Here is a 23072-nt window from a genome sequence, read left to right on the forward strand (position 1 = left end):
GGTGATACTTATTAATGTAATCAACAACGTGTTGATATGCTAACATCTCTTTTATTTCAGCCAAACTTATGATGTGATCTACCTCCTCGATGTCCTCCGACTCACTCAACTGCGTTTGGAACTCATCATGCTACATGGCATGCAGCTCCTTGAGTTCCTCGGTGGTGAGCTCTTCATGATGCTCCTCAACGAATTCGGTGATGTTATCTTCATCAACTTCCAGACCCATGGACTTGCCAAGGGATACAATCTCTTCTACGTCTTCCTACGGCAAGCACAGGTTCCTGCTCGGGGCCAAAACCTTCAAAATCTCTGGGCGAAACAGCATCAGACCCAAGCTTCTTCCAAACTGAATTTAGTGTCCGTCGAGTTACTCCCTCCCAAGCCTGATCTATGATCTTCAACCAGTGACCGATATTGAATTGGCTCCTCAAAAATTCACGCAAAGTTAAGTTGGTGCTTTGCGTGATATTAAAGCACAGCTTAAATAAGTGTTTGGTGTAGAGCTTCTTAAAATTCGAGATGACTTGCTGGTCCATGCGATGGAGGATAGGGGTGGTGTTCGGTGGAAGATACAGCACTCTGATGAATTTGAACTTGTCGATGATATCATCTTCGAGTCCTGGTGGGTGAGCGGGAGCATTATCCAAGCAAAGCAAGCACTTTAAAGGCAAATCCCTCTTCTGAAGGTACTTCTTGACAGCAGGGCCGAAAACTTGGTTTACCCATTCAACAAAGAAATGCCTAGTAACCTAAGCCTTAGAATTAGCATGCCAAAAAACATGCAGCATATCCTTATAGACTATGTGCCTTAAATGCCCTAGGGTTTCGGAATGATAAACCAATAACGGCTTTATTTTGCAGTCCCCACTGCCGTTGGCACATAGGGCAAGAGTCAACCGATCCTTCATAGGCTTATGTCCAGGCATTTTCTTCTCTTCGGCAGTGATGTATGTTCGACTAGGCATCTTTTTAAAAAACAGACCAGTTTTATCACAATTGAAAACTTGCTACTCTACGTAGCCTTCATCCTCCACGATTTTTTCAAACTTCTTGACAAAATTGTTAGCAGCCTTGGTGTCTGAACTTGAAGCCTCTCCGTGCCAAACAACTGAATGAATCCCGGTCCGTCTCCTAAATTTCTTGAACCAACCGCGAGACGCCTTGAACTCCTCCGTTGTAGGATCGGTTGAACACTCCCTCGCATCACCCCCATAACCCGCTGCCTTCAAGTCACAATAGATAGCGCTGGCCTTCTCACAAATGATCGTTTCAGTGATAGTATCGCCCACAATCTCTTTGTCCTTTATCCATATCAACAAAAGGCGTTCCATCTCTTCCAGAGTAGGGCTACGACGTTTTGAAATAATGGTGATCCCCTTCGATGGTTTGACTGCTTTAATTACTGCCTTCTGCTTGATGATCGTCGAGATCGTAGACATATTCGGGCCATATTGTTTAGCCAGATCACTCACGCGCACACCGCGCTCATGTTTTTCTATAATTTCTTGCTTCAATTCTATGAAAGCATTGCCTTCTTCCTTTTCTCACCACTACTAATACCTGTACCAAAACTAAACTTCTTAGGACCCATGATTATACGTAAAATCAATAAGGAAACGTGAGAAAAGGAAGACAATAAGCACTGCTAATACCGGACCGAACAGAGGACAACTACACGATGCGCACGAGAATAGAGAACCGACTGACACGATGCTCAATGCCTCCCTCCGACGTGCTACCGTCTACCGGATGTTGGAGCATGACTTCAAGTGTCGAGACGAAAATTTGATCGAATTTTACTTCGGGTGTTTGAACAATTGTATGTAGAGGTTCACTGTATACATATAAATGTGCATATATATATACATATGCATATATATACATACATATACATACATATATATACAAATACATATATTATATATATATGTATATACCCTGCTGCTTCCTCCAGTGCCTTAGATGACCGCGGAGGTAGCAGCAGTAGGGGATTCAGCATTATGAAGCTTCATCTGTGGTGGATAACGGGGGAGGGTGGGCTGTGGCACCCTAGCAGTACCAGCTGAACTCGGTTGAGTCCCTTGTCAGGCTGGGAGGAACGTAGAGAGCAGAGGTCCCCTTTTTGTTTTGTTTCATTTGTTGATGTCGGCTACCCCCCAAAATTGGGGGAAGTGCCTTGGTATATGTATGTATGTATATATATACACATACATATACATATATATACATATACACACACATATATATATATATATATATATATATATATATATATATATATATATATATATATATATATATATATATATATATATACACATACATAAATAACGGATTTTGAGCAAAGTGAAAAATTGCAAATTCGGAGATAATTTGTATTTTTCCTAACCATACAAACCTTAGCTATTTACATAGGGTTTACTTTCGGCGTAGCTGAAAAGACGAGCCATTAGAATTTAACGAGGGTGTATTACCCCCGCGCTAGTTAGCAGGGGGGTAGGGGAGTGGTAGCTAGCTACCCCTCCCCCCCTCACACACCGGTGAACTGCTTCACTTCACTTAGAGGTAGGACTTGCCTTGGGGGACAGGGCTGGCGGGCAAATATGTGTAAATAGCTAAGGTTTGTATGGTTAGGAAAAATACAAATTATCTCCGAATTTGTCATTTGTTCCGTAACCGAAATACAAACCACGCTATTTTTATTATTATTATTATTACTATCCAAGCTACAACCCTAGTTGGAAAAGCAAGATGCTATAAGCCCAGGGACTCCAACAGGGAAAAATAGCCCAGTGAGTAAAGGAAATAAGGAAATAAATAAATGAAGAGAACAAATTAACAATAAATCATTCTAAAATAAGAAACAACGTCAAAACAGACATGCCATATAATAAACTATCAACAACATCAAAAACAAATATGTCATAAATAAACTATAAAAAGACTATGTCCGCATAGGGTGACTTACCCTTAGGAAGGGTGGAAAGTCCCCAGCCATACTGGCTTTGGCTTACCCGGGGACTCAGAATCCGAGTGAGCAGCACTCGAGAAAAAGAGTCCCTGCACCTCACAAGTTTCTTGCTACGCAAGAAACGTGCGGCCTACATAAGCTTGTGTGTGGAGGGAAGAAGTGTGACTTGTCCTAGGAAGTCGACCTGAAGTCCTTTAGCTGGAATTCTAGGCTAGGACGTTCCCAATACCACCTCGTCAGGGTATGGGGGACGCGACAGTATCAACTAATACTAGGAACACAAGGAAGCATGGTTTACCTGCAGAGGTTTGAGGTCAGCTATGCAGAGAACCCAGGATGCTGCCTTCCCCAAGAGAGGGGAGGATGAAGAAAGAAGTAAGGGCCAGACATACTACATTTCATCCCAGTAAGCCCAAATAAACAAAACCGTTCCACCTCTCATTCATGTAAGTCAGAAACCCATAAAGTAGTAATAATTAAATTCCTAGATAACTTTACCGCGACGAACCCTTTGACGGTCACAAAAATACTAAATGCATCTATTTTTGGGAAATATGTCATCCAACATAAGTGTTAGAAGTTTAGGCAAAGGATCCAGTTTTAGAATGGAGGTATGTGACCATCATAGTTGTGGCAAAATGCCTTCCCTGGATTTAATTAAGGAGCTTGGCACCCATCCTGTAAGATGTTGGTATCCAGCAGATATGGAAGCAAGGAGGTTTGGGACTTTTGGCCCTATTGAGAAGGACATTGAGATTGAAACGATCATAGAGGCTTTGGTGGTTGTGGAAGGAGCCTGTGATAATAAAAGCTTATCTGTGAAGAGATTGGTAGACAGGAGCGGGTTTTATACCAGGTATATAATTATTGGAGCTGCAGAGTCCCTTCCAAAAAGAGTCGCATTGGGACACTTCACCTACACGGTATATGATTATGTAAAACCCCCATTAAGATGCTATAATTGTCATTTATTCGGCCATGGCACTTTAACATGTAATAAAACAATGAAGCGCTGCGTTCGCTGTGGTATGTTCCATGAAAATGTAAATACTTGTCAGAAAGGCTATCACTGTGTTTTCTGTGGGGGTAACCACAAGTTCACTTCCCAGGAATGCTCTATTAATATAAGGGCAAATGAAATCGAATCCAAAAAACGAACAGGTAATTTGTCAGTTAGGGAAGCAAATATGAAGATTAGGGAGCTAAATGGCAGAGCACAGAAATTTTCTCGTAGTGGTCGTTCAGTAACCAGTATTTCAGAGCCAGCTGCAGGACAGAAGGCACAGGTCCGTAGTATCCCTTCTGATCCAGATGTGCATAAAGCAGGTGATGTTATAGGAAATGTTGCTTCGGGTTCTAGGCCTAATCAAGTACAGTTGACTCCAGATAGAGGTATTAATACAGCCTATAGGGATGGCCGTAGGGATTCTCAGGGCTTTGACCCTCAGTCTATTGCTTGGCCTAGGCTACAAGCCAGGCATCGGGAGGTTTCTCCAGTATCCAGTCGTCCTGCACAGCCTGCTGAGCGAGCCGACCGTCCTGATCCAAAGTCGTATAAGGTTGATCCTTTTCGACAAACCACATCCTATTTCTCCTCCAGAGCATATAGAGAAAATGCAAATGAAATAGAGTCAGATGAGGAAGACCTCACAACCCTTTTATCTATTCTTGCAGAGTGTTATTGTCTTTTTAATAATGGCAAATCCTTTATTGAGAACCTTCCCGATTTTAGCAAGCTTCTGCGTCCTTTATGTCGTATCCTTAAGGTAGTATTAGTTAGATAATGGATCCCAATCAAACTTGTATCATTTACTGGAATGCACGTAGCCTAATTTCAAATTTATCCGAATTTAAGAATATGCTATATGACCGTAACCCGCACATAGTAGGTTTATGTGAAACTTGGCTGACTCCTAGAGTAACCCCAGTCTTTCAGGGTTATACATTTATTAGGAGGGATAAAGGAAGAGGGGGAGGTGTTGGTTTTTTTATTAGAAAAGATTTGAAATTTTCTATCCTTGATTTGGGTGATTTTCCAGAGGGGAGTCTGGAAGTGATAGGTGTTAAGGTTGGGTTTTCCTTTGGCTGGGGGGACATTTTAATGTGCTACAACTCCTTTAAGTCTGGTAATTGTTTTACCAGTCAAGAATTAGATTACTATTTTGATCTGTTGGAAACACCAGCCTTGGTAATGGGTGACTTTAATGCCCATCACACTTATTGGGATCCCCATTTGACAGACAGATTAGTGAATAGAGCTGGCAGAGTTGTTTTTAATTCACTCTTATCCCATAACTTAACTTTGTTGCTTCCCCCAGGTCTTCGCACTCGTATTGACCCATATAGAGGTGATGAATCTACTCTGGATTTGTGTTTAGGTTCTGGGTGGTTTACCTCACCATCAGTTATATCTACTGAAGTTAGTATTGGTAGTGATCATTTGCCAGTTATGATTAGGTTTGAGAGGTTGCCTATCATACAGGTATACCATCGTCCCAGGTGGTCCTTTAAAGGTGGAGAGTCAAAGTGGCATAATTACAAACAGTTAGTTATCCATCAAGATAATTCATTGTATTCCATTGATGAAGAATCAGACAGTATTACAAATGAAATTTTGGTAGCTGGGAAAAATTGTTTTAAGTTGGGGCCTGGGAAATTTGGTTCCAAACCACGGAAGCCTTGGTGGAATGAGGAATGCTCAAGGGCAGTGGCAATTAAGAGAAGGGCGTACAATAAATGGAAACGTTGCCCTATTAGACAAGCTCAGCTGGAGTACAGACGTCTAGAAGCAAAGGCTAAAAAAATCATCCGCAAAAGCAAGAGATTAAGTTTCCATAGTTTTTGCAGTCAGTTGAATTTTGCCTCAAACACTGCAGTAGCTTGGAATTTTATTAGAAGTATTGTAGGGGTGGTGTGACCCAGTCCTTCCCTTTGTCTCGGGATGGAGTACTCCTTATTGATGATTTAGCTAAAGCAGAAGTCTTTGCCTCCTTTTTCACCACCATTATGAGTACGGCGAGGACCATACAAAATGAACAGGTTTTGCAATCTTTTGTGTCTTCTTGTTTGCTTGAACAGTCGAATGATGAAGTAAATAAAGTCTTTACTTTGGAGGAGCTCAATAGCCAGTTGGGTCGTTTACGGAAGGGAAAAGCAGTAGGGAGTGATCTGGTGGCCAATGAACTGCTCACACATCTTCCAGGGGAGAGTCTTGAAGTAGTGTTGAAATTGTTTAACCAGGGATGGGTTGAGGGTTACTACCCATTGCAGTGGAAGTTGCAACATATTCTTCCAGTTTTAAAGCCAGATAAAGATCCTTCTCTTCCATCTTCATATAGACCGATATCTCTGATTTCATGTTTTGGTAAGCTGATGGAGCGTATGGTACATGCAAGACTCAGTTGGTGGCTGGAAAGCAATTCTCTTTTACCGTCTAACCAGTGTGGTTTTCGCAAAGGTCGAAGTACTCTGGATAATATTGCTCAACTAGAGCATGAGGTCTACAAGGGGTTTAAGGAAAATAAGGTGTCCTTGGTCCTGTTTTTTGATTTGTCAAAGGCATTTGACAATGCCTCTCACTTGTGTGTATTATACAAAATTTGTATGTTAGGCCTAAGGGGGAATAGTTTGAGGTGGCTGTCATCATTTTTTCAAGATCGTTTCTTCCAGGTTTTGATAGGGAGGGATATATCTTCCAAGTATCCTGTAAAAACAGGAGTGCCACAGGGCTCTGTCCTCAGCCCTTTGTTATTCACAGTCTTGTTGTATGACATTCCTCATTTTCCAGGTGTGAGGACGCTTATCCAAGCAGACGACATCACTTTTCAAGTGTCAGGGTGTTCTGTTTTGGATGCTCAGCTGAAATTGCAGAAGGCTGTAGACTCATTTCTAGTTTGGACTATTCAATGGGGTCTGAATATAAACCCCTCAAAGTCTAGGTTGATGTGTTTCACTCGGAAAAGGGTAAACTGCATACCAGAGATTCGGTTGGAGAACTCGGTCATACCCTTTGTTACAAAGCATCGTTTCCTGGGTATGGTTCTTGATGGTCCACAGTTGATTTGGAAACATCATGTAGAATACCTTCGTCTAAACTGTTTAAAGCGTTTAGATGTTATGAGGCGTATAGCACATACTTCTTGGGGAGGAAATCATCAAAGTTTGTTTATTTTCTATAAGTCATTTATTAGGAGTAAGATGGACTATGGGGACATAGTGTATGGCTCTGCTTCTAAAACACTGCTAAGTAGATTGGATGTTATTCAGTCAACAGCATTACGATTGATCTCTGGTGCCTTCCGCTCGTCCCCAATCCTATTGCTTCATTGTGAGGTAAACTGTCTCCCCTTATCGTATTGGCGTCAACTCAGATTGATGGTGTGGTATACGAAAATATGTAATAGTAGTTTGGATCATCCATTATTCCAATGTTTATCACATGATTATGCAGCCATCCACAGTAAAAACTGGACCGCGGGGAGACAGGTTCCAACTGTGGTTCGAGCATCTTATGCTTTGAGTTCTTTGCACTTCCCATGTGGCTCTTTTTCCCCTCTACCTGACATTTCTCCCTTACCACCCTGGTTTCCTATGAGTGAATATTTGTCTTCAGATTTTCCAGTTGCAGCCAAGCAAGAGGGTCATTTAGTCGTAAGTTCCTTCAACAAACTGTGTGATGAGGAATATAATGGATATGTGCACATATATACAGATGGTTCATTATCTGAATCCCAATCTTCCTGCACGGCAGCGATGTCGATTCCTACACTAGAATTTCATGCTGCTTGGAAAATCTCATCTGTAAACATAGTTACGGCTGAACTTTTTGGTCTTATGAAGGCTTTGAGGTTTGTTTTAGAGTTTCTTTATAATTCGAAAGTAGTTATTTTTACGGATTCAAAGGTTTCTTTAGATTTAATTCGTTGTTATGCAGTTGGTTTTCGATCGTTGGTGGATCCTATTTGTTGCAGTCTAAAGTCATTGAAAGAGAAAAATATTGTAGTGAAACTTCAGTGGGTTCCAAGTCATAGTGGTGTTCCGGGAAATGAACTTGTGGACTCAATTGCAAAAGGGGCTCATTCATTTGTTAACATAGTAAATCCTGTACATATTCCAGTTTCAGAACATATCACAGCTTATCGTAGGGCTGTATGGGAGAAGTGAAGATTGGATAGGAGAGGTGGAACTTCAATTCTCTCAGCTTGGCCCATATAGAAGATCAAATTTGTTGACAGCTCTAACAACGTCATTGGCATCAAGGAAGCTAAACTCTGCAATTCTTCGACTTCGTGTTGGACACTTAAGACTGAAAGCCCATCTACATCGCCTTTCCCTTGAGGATTCACCTTTTTGCTCTTGTGGTGAAATAGAGGATGTAAGGCACATTATACTACACTGCCCCCGATATTTTACATCCAGAGTGTTTCTGAGACATTCTCTGTTTCGGATTGGTGTCCCTTTTCAGCTAGATAGGATCCTGGGGGCTGACTCTGAAACTCCACATGTATTGAAGAAGATCTACCGTCATCTAGCAGTCTTCCTGAAGTCGTCGGGCCTCCTCAAAACTCTATGATTTGTTACAAAGTAAAATATGAGAGGGATAGCACTATGGTTGCCTGATAGGTGACGTGTGCTAATACGTTAAGAAAGAAGAAGAAGAAGAAGAGTTTGACAGAATCGTAATTCTCTCTCTCTCTCTCTCTCTCTCTCTCTCTCGAATTATATAAAACTGCCATTTATATAAATACTGTAATTCTCCTCTCTCTCTCTCTCTCTCTCTCTCTCTCTCTCTCTTTTGAAGTTCGCATGTAGATTGTGCTTCCATAACATCCTCGGGAACTTTATAGCAATCCCAATGTTACCTAAGGTCATAAAAAGAAAAAATAGTCTATCATTTTTCAAACAATAATGATATAGCGGTCTTTAAATTATGACGTCATACTTACTGTCGTCTGCATGACTGAGTTTGACAGAATCGTAGTTATGTTTATTTTTGCATCTCTCTCTCTCTCTCTCTCTCTCTCTCTCTCTCTCTCGAATTATTCAAAGCTGCCATTTATACAAATTCTATAATATCAATGTTCAACTCTCTTAGAATCAAATAATGGTTGATCTCTCTCTCTCTCTCTCTCTCTCTCTCTCTCTCTCTCTCTCTCAATTTGAACTGCCATCTACAGTATATCAACCAAATGCTATCACTCCAAAATTAAATTCATGATTCTCTTTCTCTCTCTCTCTCTCTCTCTCTCTCTCTCTCTTTCTCTTATGTTTCGATATATCTCGTACTTCTGGCAGAAATGAAAGGCATTGGTAGAGGGTAGCTAAATGAAAACTACCAGCTACGAGAACATCAGCAAAGTTTCCAAAGACATATAGAAATTATAATGCATGTGTTTATTTACCTGAAGTTCGTATGTAGATTGTGCTTTCACAACGTCTTCTAGAACTTTATAGCAATGCCAATGTTACATAAGGTGATAGAAAGAACAAAAAGTAAGTAGAGAACAAAAAGAAAAAAAAAAGAACCAAGAAAGAAGGAAATATGAATAAGAGTAAAAGCTGAAACCTGCTAACTGAAACACTGACAACAATGAGAGATCGCTGGCAACTCGTAACATAGGAATAGTAAACTGGGGGTTCAAATACCTCGTTTAGGGTGCATTTATGTAAGAATAAACAATAAAAGTTATCATAATAATATTATCTTGATTTCTTTAAGAAAAGAAGCGAAAATTTGTTGCAAATCTTTGGGAGCTCATAACTCAAAAACATAATTATTCACACTTAGGTACATTTTTCTCACTTATTTGATGTTCGATATTAGAGAGAAAGATATCATTGAAAAGAAGAATAAAATTCCCACAATTCTGTCAGACAAAATTTTTATTTTCTTTTTATATTTTTTTCACGATTATTTTCCGTCTAGACGAGGAAAAAAAATAAAAATTCATTAAAAAAAAAACAAAAAGGAAAATTAAAATTCTGTCTGATTGAATTGTTCAGTTGATAGAGAAGTTTTTAAGGTATAAGTTTCAATACAATTGATATTATAGTAGTGGGAGAAAATGTACCTAAATTTTTTTTTAAATCATGATTTTTGCTAATAAATCCAAAGTTTTTGATCAAATGACTTGAAATTTTTATATGATGAAGGTATTATATATATCTAAAACATATATAGAAATGGTGTAATTTGGATCATTAGAAAAAAAATGGCGGACATGGCGGACGGTCCCCTTAAAGCTGAGCGATAGGCTTCCACCGCCGAGAGAGAAAGGTGCATTTCCTCCTGCCGATATACAAAAACTCCGCTATGCTGGAATAGTGGCATCAAGGGGAGAGGTACCTCTCCCACGACACCAACCACAGAGGACTCTTCACTACGCCAGGTAGACCCCTGCGGATGACTTCGCAGGTGTCGAGACATCCGCTCCGCAACTTGTTGCGGAACGCCTCTCTCTGTGAGGAGATGCTGGATAGTCTCCAGGCGTGGAGCCGAAGCAATGCTACGGCTTGTGGTAGATGTTGAAGTGTGGTTGTTTGAGTAGTTCGTGTTGTGGGGGAAGCTCTCTCAGGAGTTCCGTCAGGAGATGCAGAAGATCCGGGAACCACTCTGCATGACGCCACAGCGGAGCTATCAGAGTCATCGACAGATTGACCGATAGTCTGGTCTTGTTGAGCCCCCTTCTCAACAGACAGAATGGTGGGAAGACGTAGACATCGGTGTTGTCCCACTGTGTAGGAAGGCATCTTGCCAGAGTGCCTTGGGATCTGGGACTGGGAGTAGCACAGCGGCAGCTTGAAAATTCAAGGCTGTCGCAAACAGGGCCACAAGGTCAGGACTTATTGCCTACCAGGGGGGGCCGAAGACCACTCGGTACTCTCTGTGAGGCCCTGCTCAGACTGTCGGAGAGCACATTCCTTTGTCCGGAATGAAGCGAGCCGATAGGGTAATGAGTGGACTTCGGTTCATCTCAGTATCTCTACTGCAAGATGAGAAAGTTGTCGTTCACGGAGTGACTCACCAGGGTCTGTTGGAAGTGTTGAAGGGCCAGAATACGTCCCTCATTCCCAGCAGATTGATGTGGAAGTACCCTTCTGGTTCTGACCATAGGCCTGATCCAGAACGTGCCCCCCCCACCCCCCCCCCCTTGTTTTGACGAGTCCGAGAACAGCATCAAGTGCGGGGGAAGGACGAGAAGATCCATTCCCTTGCAAAGGTTACCGTAGGTCAACTACCACTGCAGGTCCATTCGTTCCGCAGGTCCCAAAAGGGACCAGAATGTCCGGGGAATCGTTGTCTTGATTCCACCGGGACTTAGGCCGCCAAAGCAGGGATCTCATCCTGAGGCAGCCGTTGGAACTAGACTGGCCAAGGAGGAAAGGTGACCTAGGAGGCGTAACCAAGGTTGGGCTGGAAGCTCTCCTCGTCTGAGGAAAGGTTCTGCGACTCTCCTCAGCCTTGCTATCCTATCATCTGATGGGAAGGCTTGGAGATTGGAGTCTAATATCATACCTAGATATACCAGTTGTTGAGATGGAAGCAGAGAAGACTTCTCGAGAATTACCATGATCCCTAGATCTTGGCAAAGTCCCAGAAGCTTGTCTTGATGTTGAAAAAGGGTCGATTCCGAGACTGCCTGGGTTAGCCAGTCATCCAGAAAGCGAAGGAGACGGATGCCGCTCCTGTGTGGCCATGAAGATAACAGGGTGAACGTTCTGGTGGACACCTGCGGTGCTGTGGAGAGATCGAAACACAGCACCTTGAACTGGTAGAACTTGTTGTCTAGGCTGAATTTCAAGTACTTCCTGGAAGACGGATGCTTGTCCTTCAGAACCAGTGTGCACATGAAGTCTTGTGGTCTCACTACAAGCCTGATTGACTCTACCGTCCCACGCTGAGCGAAAGAGTTCAACAAACTTGTTCAGGGCTGAGAGGTCGAGACAGGTTTCCAGCCTTCCGATGCTTACTTACAAGAAAGCGTCGACTGAAGAAGCCGGGGGGGAGCCGTCGATGACCTTTTGGAGAGCATACTTCTAGAGCATGGTCTCGATTTATGCCCGAAGGGCTAGCCCCTTTGCCGAACCCATGGCATAGGAGCTCAGTGACACTTGATTCGCTGTCAGTGGAGGTAGAGATGTAAAGAACGGGACGCGATATCCTAGGCTGATCATGAAGATCGTGCAGGAATCGGCCCCGAGTTGTTGCCACTGGGCGCGCAACCTTAGGCATCCCCCTACTGGAGACCATGCAGGGGGGTTGCCAATCCTAGCGTTTGCGGCTTCGGCCGCTCCCTCAGGATTATTGCCTCCCCAGGAGGACTTCCCGCCCTTCTTGTCTCTGACCGGAGGGGGCTGCTGTTTAGACACCTTGTCTTAGCTGCCGGGGCCGGTTCCGATGTCCTAGGCTGACGAGGCTGTTGTTGTTGAGGCGCTGGAGGCTCGTAGGGACTGGATGTAAGCGCCTTTGGGGGAGCGAATCGTGATTCGACTTTCTCCACCTCTCAGCTGTCCGTTCCCCGTCCTTGGGCCCAAAACAAGGTCTTTCCAAGGGTGGAAGAGTGTCTGAGCTTGCCAACATCCATGGTTGGGACTTCCGAGAGGAACCTCTCGATCACTGCATCTCAATGCTTCAACATCGAGTTTGCCCACAAGTTCGAAACTTGGAGGGCCGGGAAACGATGGTGCTCGTGCCCGAGAGGAGGAAAGTTTCCATGGCCTTCCTGGAGCTCTCCTTGGACAAATTCTCGGATCGCAATAGGATGCCCAGAGATCCGAGCCAGACGACCAGCCACGAAGTGGCCCGCATGGCACACTTTGCGGCTTTCTCCTGGCTTAAGATCTCCGAAGACGAGAAAGTCACCTGCCAGGTGGAGAATTTCTCGAGAGAAAAACTCCCTGGTAAGCCCCTTCCACGGAATGGTGGAGAGGAAGGGCTAAACCAGGTTCCCCCATGATCTCGAAGTACCTCCTCTGCTGACGGCTGACAGACGCCCTGTCAGCGACTCCCGCTGGGGGGAAGGGAATCGAACGATCCTGAGGAGTAGAGATGATGGGGCCTGTCTGAAAAGAAGGAGAAGAATGTCGCCCAGACCTCTCTGAAGATTCTTTCTGCTCTTGCATGTGTCATGCTCTGCGTTTACGAGGTGAAGATCGTGATCTGGATGTACGCACTCCAGAAGACTCGCCAGGTTGCCCGTGTTGCGGAAACCCGACGGGAATCGCGGTCGAAATCGACCTGGCGCTCGCGCGATGGTAAATCGTTGGCTCGCGCGCGAGCGAACATGGGTGCGCCGGAGCGCGCAGGCGAAAGTGCGCGTGGGCGCGCAGGTGAGGGCTCGCGCGGTTGTAAGGACGAGGGCTGGCGGTCGGGAGACCGATGGTGCGTAGGCGCGCTGGCGAGCAATGGCTCACTGGCGGGAATCGCGCTGGCGAGCGATGGCTCACTGGCGGGAATCGCGCTGGCGAGCGATGGCTCACTGGCGGGAATCGCGCTGGCGCTCGCGCGATGGAAAACCGTTGGTTCGCGCGTGGGCAAACATGAGCGTGCATGCGCGCGGGTGAACATGGGCGCGCATGCGCGCGGGTGAACATGGGCGCGCATGCGCGCGGGTGAACATGGGCGCGCATGCGCGCGGGCACGTGGGCGAGCGCTGGCGGTCGGGAGACCGATGGTGCGTAGGCGAGCAATGGCGCGTAGGCGAGCAATGGCGCGTAGGCGAGCAATGGCGCGTAAGCGAGCAATGGCGCGTAGACGAGCAATGGCGCGTAGGCGAGCAATGGTGCGCTGGAAAACCGTTGGTTCGCGCGCGGGGTGAACATGGGTGTGCGTGGGCACGCGGTTGTAAGGGCGAGCGCAGGCGGCCGGGAGACTGATGGCGCGTAAGCAAGTGATGGCGCGCTAACGAGCGATGGCGCGTCTTGGCGAGCGATGGCGCGTCTTGGCGAGCGATGGCTCGTAGGTGGGCGAAGGCACGTTGGCAAGCGATGGCGCTTTGGCAAGCGATGGCGCGTTGGCAAGCGATGGCGAGTTGGCGAGCGGTGGCGCGTAGCGACCGATCGCGTACAGAAGAGTTAACGCGTGGGCGCGTAGGAAACCTACGACAATTGAAGCGTTGGTGTGTTGAAAACGCTTGCGCGCAGGCGAAGAATCGCGCGGGCGCGTAGTAGATCGCTGGCGTAAGGAGAGCCCAGGGGAGCCTGAGAGCGCCAGTGCGCTAGCTTAGGTCTCTCCTGGGCAGCGCGGTGTGAAGTGGAAGCGTGCTGGCGCGTTGGCGCGCTAGAGCTGGAACCGCGCGTGGGCTCGCCTGGAACGGGAAACATCAGAAGGGCGCTGAGAGTCCAGAAGAACCTGTGAGCGCCTGTGAGCTAACGTAGGAACTTCTTGAACTGCGCGCGACGAGGCAGGAACCAGGTGATCGTAGAAGCGTAGTTGCGTGGGAAATCATTTCACTAAGACAGGGAGATGCCTAACACAGACTGATACTCTGATGTCCCGTTCTAAACTCAAAACCGACTCAGTGGTTAGGAGAAAGAAAACGGAACGTCTCAGTAAAACTTTGCCAGAACTCTGTTCACAGCAAAGAAAACTGAGAATAGCCTGGGCTAATCAGAGGGAAGGGGGATTGCTCTTAAATCTTCTAGGAGGTTAGTATCGACTTAAAAGGTATAGGAGGTGTCAGTCTCCCCTTAAAAGGCAATACAAGAGCAATGGGGACATGTATGAAAGTATACTAAAGCCCCTAGGCTAGTAGCCTAGGAGCATTGAGAATCGTTCACTGAAACTCTCTGTATGGTATCTTGGAAGAGAAAAGCATAATTAAGTAATATCATAAATGTGTAAAATATTGCCTGTGCTTCAATAAAACTTTACCAGGAAGGTTGTATCATGCATGAAGTGTGTAGGTGCCTAGGCTAGGAAGCCTAGCACTCGTGAGGCTCGATCATAAATAGCCAAATCCACGACAACAATGACATAATATAATAATCCCTAGCTAAATATCTAAAAAGCTAAAGTTATTAAAGCGTAAAAATGCCGGGAAAGGGTCGTTCTGGCTAACTAAATGAACAGAAAGAACGACCGCGTCTGTGACGCCATCCGGCTGGCAACAGCTCTTGTTACGTTAATTAAGATCTCAATCGAAAAGCAAAACTGGCAAGAGCTTACATTTACACATGATAAAGATATTACTTAACTTTCCAGAAGCTGATGAGGCTGGGGAAGACATCATAGCGTCCAAAATAATCCAAAATAGCACGAGAGAACAGGGAAAACACCAGTCAAGCGAAGCTACGATAGAAAGAATGACAGTGGCGCCTCGCGGTGGCGGATTGGCGCATTATTTGCAGAACAGTAGGGAGCGTCGTGAGCAATGTCTCTGTAACGACTCTCCTATAAACATTTGTGTGTGTCTTGTAAATAGTCACAACGCCTCCCGTGGGAAGCAGTTGACCTATTGAGCCCTACCGGAATCATCTGACTTCCAGCCATAAAGGTATGTGATCATTTCGTTTTGTTATTATATAAAACGCTGAGATAGCTAGTGTTACGCTATCGAAGCGAGCCTCTTGTAAATCAGTTCTATTCATCTTTTCATACTGAATGGTCATCTGATCAAACCATCCCATACTCCAGTGATGGAGCTATCAATAAATTGTTTAAAGTTAACCTAAAACTTTGGACTTATTTTAAGAAGAAACATACAAGTCTAATATTTCTATATCACATTTGAAGAGACATGAGGATGGAACCACAATGTGTACGTACAACATTCGTACACTGACATATATACATATATATATATCCATGTATATACATATACATATATATACATATATATACATACATGTATATATATATATATATGTATATATATATATATATATATACACACACACATATATATATATATATATATATACATAAATATACATATATATATATATATATACACATGTATACACACACACACACACACATATATATATATATACACATGTATATAAATAACATATATATGTAGGCTACATGTGTATATATATATATATATACAATTTTATACATACACATATAAATACACACACACTATATATATATATATATATATGTATATATATATATATATATATGTACATATACATATATACATTCATATACATATACACATTCATACATATACATATATTTCGATATATATATATATATATATATTGGGCTTAAGCCATGACGTCCTGATGGAAGGCTCCTTCAGTAGCTTCCTAGGGTATATTTAACCATCAGGACGTCATGGCTATCTCACCCAAAAATAGATTCTTCGCTTCGCTCAAAATCCGTTATATATATATATATATATACATACATATATAATATATATATATATATATATACATACATATATAATATATATATACATATACATACATACATATACAAATACATATATTTCCATACATATACACATTCATATATATATATATATATATATATAATATATATATATATATATATATAATGTATATATATATATATATATATTGAACAACCACACATAGGTCTAGGGTTACTTTTAATATCAACCATTCCTACATATTTCAATTCTATTAGCAATATTATTTATATTATTTACACGTTTGTACTTAAGCTACAGAGATATTTACACAATTAGCCTATGGCCAGGTCAGTATTATCTATAAGGCTGACGAGAGTGATGTCTAGGGGCCTATGCAACTTTTTCCACGTTAAATGTGAAACTTGGATTATTTACTTCAGTTGTAACGTTATTGTAATTGATTTTAGGAAAAGAGAGCGTGAAATGTGACTGGGAACAGTTTGGGATTTGTCGGGATCACCAAAGAAGCTTTTAGACTGAGTTTACCCATTTATGTAAAATCCAGAATCAAGCTCAAGAAGTCAAGAAGGTAACCAACTAGACAAGACACCAACTTTCATACACATGACAACGACCATCGAATTCTCTCTTGTAATGACAGACTTTTTTTCCTACAATATATCTCATGTCTGGGCCTATTCGTTTGTTGCCAGCATCACATACGCTACATTCTTCCTAATAAGGACTAATATATGTTTGCATTCACATTTAATGCTATGGCAGTAGCCATATGAAAATCTTGTTAAATTATAAATGTTCAGTCTAAATGGTATATCCGAGTAGGGATTAAATTACTTAATTACCTAATTTCCTAAATGTCTGCATTTTCCTTTCCATTAAACCTACTAAAGCAATTGTAAATGACACAATTCACTGTAATGTGTAACATAAAATACCTACCTTGTGAAAGGGCACTGATCTTGGTAGGCCTACTCCTGGGTTCTAACTGGCCTAGCGACGTTCACCGAATGACGTCAAGGCAGGGAGGTTTAGAAATCCGACCTCTCTTCCATCTTGACTTCGACACAAACTATTATTATGATACAGCGATGTGGTCAGGTAAACAATAACTTTATACTACAACAGCCAAAAATTCTGTTCACGCTCTTTTCTAGAGTTTACTACCGCTTTCAGGCACTGATAGAATAAATTTCAGCACTCGCGTTACAAAATCTTTGTCAACAGTGTCTAGTGACTGTCTGGTCACATTTCTACACGGTATAACTAGAAAATAAGGATGCCGGAGTGAACGTTAACTTGAGAACCCTTGGAAGGGCGACAGTGTTCCCTCTTGCGGGCACTGGCATAAACGACTATGATCAGTTTATAAGAATTGGTTAACTTGGATAATTATATTATATGTAGCCTAAATATTTTCTAAATACCTTAAAATAAACCCCGGACATTGATGCTCCGTGTAGGAAAATTTGAGATTCTGGATTGCACGAAAAACTTTAGTGAAACAATGCAGATATTTTCTGTCAATGAATTTTAACGTTTAACAACTTCCATAAAGTACTTTCCGTTAATAATCTAAATGTTAAATTTTCTGATCGGCCCTTCAAGAGACAAGAACCTTAATATCAACAAATAATTAAAAGAAAAAATGTTCCTTCATACTGGGATATTTCCCCTACTTCAATTCGGATGTTTTCCGGTTAGAAGACTTTCCAAGATTTTCTATGTAACTTATTAAAACTTTAGGTCATTAGCCTAATGAACCATTTTGTTTTTATTGCATAACCGTGTATAAGCATTTGAAGAATTCTGCGAGGTAAAATGGCTAATTTCAACATCATTCCCCTATAGTGAATACCATGGAAGTCATCATGAGAATTCTTTTGTAGAAATGAACTCTTGGGACTTTAATTTCATTTAAATGTAAGCATTCTTCAAGGACTTAAAATCTCAAGTAATATACAGGTAAACGTAACTCCAATTATGATTGAAATTTTAGACCACATTGTCATTAGGATATTAGACTTTATAACTTAGTTCTTTATCCTCTGGCCCAAATAAACATGCTGGCTTTAAAAGGTTATCTATTTTTCGTTGGAAATGGCAGAAATCCGTGTAATATTAGATTGCATTATGACAAAAGGTTTCCCATATGTTAAGTTTAAGGTTGCCATGACCTGCAAGTATGTGTTGAATTTATTCATTTTTTTTTAGACCATAATTAAGAATTGGGTTTATTAATTTTCAAGAGACCCGGGAAACGTCTCTAGGATACTTTTTTTTTTTTTTAAGTTCATTTCGTTAGAATCCGTTATATATAATTTTTAACCATACTGACTAGGTCACGTTAAAATGGTCATTTACAGTAAACAATTTAACCTTTCCTCCACTATTCTGGAGATCTTTACATCTAAGCCAACTGCTCCACTTATATTTCTGGGGATACTGATACAATCCCCTTGAGTACTGACTGGTAATGTGTTTGAATAATAAAAGATTAATGCACTAATAATAATAATAATGAAAACTTTCAATTTCAATATTTGCATTGGCTACGTACTAGAAGTCGAACCACAGGGGTCTAGTCAAAATCAATGTTTAAAATAAAGTCTTATGTACACAGCTAAATAGCAAGACATTCAAGAATAATTCTTGTTCCCTGAAACTGTACATGCCATAAAAATATCACAAAAGAAAGGGATCTCATTAAAAAGCACTGCACTTTCTTGATCTTTTTTATTCAATACAACATGACATCAGGTCCTCAAATTATACTAATGGCATCCTGGTGGTGGGGGCAAAGAGGCCGCAGAGGCATCCTGTCCCATTCCGAACCCCTGCCTGGCCGCCTGCCCACACACTGCCCACAACCCACAATTTACCAGCAGATCAAACCCACTGCCCATCTTCACCCAGGGCCATCTGAGTCAGTGAAGAAAACACCAGCAAAAGACAAGCATAAACATGACAAGAGGTGGGATGACCTGCCAGAAGTAGAGAGGCTTACAGAAACCCAAAAAGAAAGGAAGGTGAAAGGCTGATATGAAGGCAGGAAGGGAGGCTGTAGCCACCACTGCCCTGTTCAGACACACTAACTCTCGCTCATGCACACGTACTTCAGGTAAAACTATGGCAAAAAACCGCAGCAATGTTTAAAGCAACCAGGCCTACTTAGTTGCTTGGACTGGAGCAGTGAGCGTAATGCACACAGCAACAGCGGTGATAGTTCTTAAAATTGGTAAGAGAAAAGGTAAAGTGGATTGTGGACATTAATACAGTTCATAGACTTTAATAACAGTAATTTAACGAACAATAAGTTTAATAGTCATGGTACTCTGATGGGGTGGTGCAGTGCGGCTGGGCAGTACAGCAGCAGGTGGCACAGGAACTCCACTGTCACCCCCTCGATAACAGCACTGCTGCTGATGCGCTGTAGTTGGGGAGGTGACCCGTGGTAGCAACTGTGGCAGCGGTGGTAAGGAAACGCCCCTGCGGCACTGGGTCTCACCAGCTGAGGGCTTTATTTTTATATTAATGGGGTATGAAAGGAAGTGGGAAAAACCAGGAGGTTAACATGGTGGCAGCAAGTTATGGACTCAAATATACTCACTGAAATTAAAGAATTTTTAAATAAATCTGTTACATATAAAGTGATTTATAATAGGGTTCCCCCCTTAGCTTCAGCTGTTCCAAGTCTGCTGACACCCCCCTCTCACTTTCCCACTGGCCTAACTTACCACAATATAAAGGTGGTGAAGCACATGCTTTTTATATCACGGCACGAAGCTACACCTCACATACAACAGTGTCAAAGGAATGTTCATCGCGATACAGAGTTTTATCACATGTCATAAAAAACAAAACACCCAACAAAACTCGTGCAACGCATAAAAAGGATTCCCCCAAATTAAATCGAAAATGTGCCAGTAGGATGGTCACTAAGCTACTGCCAAATCACTCGAGGCTTTGGATGTCATTCCCTTTAGCTAACAAAATATTTGAAATGCCTGGGGGTAAAATGCACATTTTAGCCTCTGAGTAGAAGGGCAAGACTGCTTTTGTCATCATCCTGGGCCGTGTTCCCCGAGGGGCGTCCAATAACAAAATCTGGAAAGCTGACTACAACATTTTTTTCCCATCAACTGTTGAGACCCTAATAAGCTTTAAAAACCAACAATGCCACATCTGGCAAGAAATTCCAAAGAAAAATAAAAATCAATAAAAAATACAAGATGTTGCAGAGAGAATATTTTTAAAGAACTGTATATTTTCCTACACAATACTCATAATTATAGTGGTCAGGGTCGCAGTTAGTGACACAGAAAAGTGCCCTATCAGCGGCAATTTTAACAGTGAAAAACAATGCAAGAAATGGTGAGGATACAACGAAAAATTGAAAAAAATTATATTTTATGACGTGCCTTACATTAGTATTATGTAGTACAAGAATTTAACTTCATTTTTTGTTTTTTTGCAATATGTATACATTTGCTATTCCTTTAAGAAAATTGACAAAGACACAGCTAACAAGAAGTATGTTGATACGTAAATGTATCTTTCTCATTCAACCAACATAAAATACAGTACAGCACACCCTCTCCTGTATTTACTGTATTAAATATTTTTTCTAATTTCTTCCAGACAAACACAATATAAAATAATCACCCTTGGTGAACAGTAAAAGGAAGAGAGAAAAAATCCTTAATGTGTAACACCATTCTGGATGATATCACGATTACATAGTTCTCAAAATAAGAAAAAACTTAAAAATTTACATGACAGTCGTGTATAAACTGTGAAACCTAGCTTTCCTTCATTTTCAAATAGAACAGTACTAAAGAAAAAATAAAAGAGAAAGAGCATAGTCTTGAGACTAGAATGGGTGGCAGTCCTCTGATGATGATGGTGGTGGTGGCGGCGGCGATGGTGGTGGTATTGGTGTTGGAGGAACAACTTTTTGGTCTAAGATAAATAATTCAAATTTAAAGCCCATTCGAAAAATCACTTCCTTGTAACCTTTTTTTTCCAGATGAATTTCTATAGCATTGCTCAAGATGAGGGAACACCGTGAAAAAATAAAAGCAAGCTTAAAAGGTCTTTCACTACTACTTTATGGCTACCACACTAAGAATTACGATACTTTTAAAAATGGGTAGTCCTTCAAAAGATGATTTCCTATAGGAGCTGAAAACATTCCTACCAGACTTGAAAAATGGTATTTGTTCTTGCAATAGAATAATTTTAATATCAAGTGGGCATTACAACGGCCACCATTCTTACACAAACTTTTATCAACTTCTACCAGCTCAGCATTATTTACGGGCTTTCTGAGAAAATTTGATTTTCCTTTCTCCAGAGGTCTGACCACCCGAAGCGCACCCCTAGAACCAACCAACCAACCCATACATATAACTGCGCTACTTGCTACTGGGGACGAGTCCTTGTAATAAAACTCGATCAGGGAGGGTTCAGAAAAATGAACCCTTCACACGCCACACTCTCCCACGTCCACAGCCGTTGATGGAAATGGAATCATCGCTGCCTACTAATTAAGTGTTTATTCTCCTGGATATGGTAAGGATTTGCAGCATCAGTTTGGCAATGGTGGTAGAGTAGTGGTGGTGGTGGTGGTAATATTTCCTGACAGTAGCGCTTTAAGAGCCAGATTGTTATTAAAGGCAAAAGAGTTAGGCAAGTAAGATATATGTGACTCGTTTATTATAATGGGTTTTAGCAGTTCCTTTTAATAAGATAAACTGGAAAGCAGAAAAACTGTTCGTTTGAAATTTGTTTTATTATTAAGTGGGTGCGATCACTTCACTTTGAGGTCATCATTGTGACGAACTCTGAAAGACAAAACAAAAGTCATATTAGCACCAAAAATTATTTTTATTTACATTCAACTAATTTTTACATATCCATTAAAATTTTCATTAAAAAGAAATTAGGATTAAAAGTGAAAAATTTTTGTGAACAAATAATAGTAGTCAACTACCAAACTAAATTGGTTTGATACTTTTAAATGACTAAATTAGACCTTAATATTATATTTAGTAACATCATCTACAATGGGAACATAAAAAAATCAAAATACAAACTAAAAAGGAATGTGTCAATGACTAACAACTATTCTAGGGATTAGGAAGGCTGAGTGCCGGACGTAGGACGTGTCTAGGGTGTCCCAGTTTCTATTTAGAAGTCATCATTCTCACAAATTCTGCAAAAGAAAAAAACAAGGCCAAAGGCTACTTACAGAAACCTCATGCAAAAGTATATAATGAAGGGTCAAATTATAAAAGGGTTAACAGGTTAATTACAAAAACAACTAAAAACATTGATGCCATTCTGCTAAGCTTGGATATCTAGCAAACTTCATTAGCAAAGAAATATAAATTAAAGGTAAAACCATAACAAATTACTCAAGATAACACCATAACATTACTCAAATGACTGAACACAGAAGATGCCAAACAAGGATCTTAAGCAATCTTAGGTTAGTCCTTGGACTTCGAACATGATCAACTTTCTAAAAATCAGTGCAGTGAAAAACAAAATATTAAGCTGCTAAAACTGAACAAAATAATTTGAAGAAAAAACAACCTAATTTGCAAGATTTTTAGGGAAAATTATTTCTTTTTAAAGATACAACAAATAGGGTCATTACCAAGGAACACTCAAATAAAACAACCCAATATACTACAAAAGGAATGGAAGTGCAACAAATCATGTTAATAAATTATCTAATGACAAAA

The 23072-nt window shown here is 41.5% G+C and overlaps 2 protein-coding genes across 2 annotated transcripts in view; both read right to left on the reverse strand.

Moving 5' to 3' along the window:
- MED7 (mediator complex subunit 7) overlaps positions 1-17453 on the reverse strand; it is a 524248-nt gene extending 506795 nt beyond the window's left edge. Inside the window, exon 1 of the mRNA XM_068382727.1 lies at positions 17263-17453. The gene's annotated coding sequence lies outside the window, so the exon portion shown is untranslated. The remainder of the gene's footprint in view (positions 1-17262) is intronic.
- Positions 17454-19041: 1588 nt separating this feature from the next.
- LOC137649787 (calmodulin-like) overlaps positions 19042-23072 on the reverse strand; it is a 32760-nt gene continuing 28729 nt past the window's right edge. The window contains 1 exon segment of the mRNA XM_068382731.1: positions 19042-22166. Within this exon segment, the coding sequence (XP_068238832.1) occupies positions 22138-22166 (29 nt within the window). The 3' untranslated portion in view covers positions 19042-22137.

Source organism: Palaemon carinicauda, chromosome 1 (assembly GCF_036898095.1).
Source record: "Palaemon carinicauda isolate YSFRI2023 chromosome 1, ASM3689809v2, whole genome shotgun sequence".
NCBI lineage: Eukaryota > Metazoa > Arthropoda > Malacostraca > Decapoda > Palaemonidae > Palaemon > Palaemon carinicauda.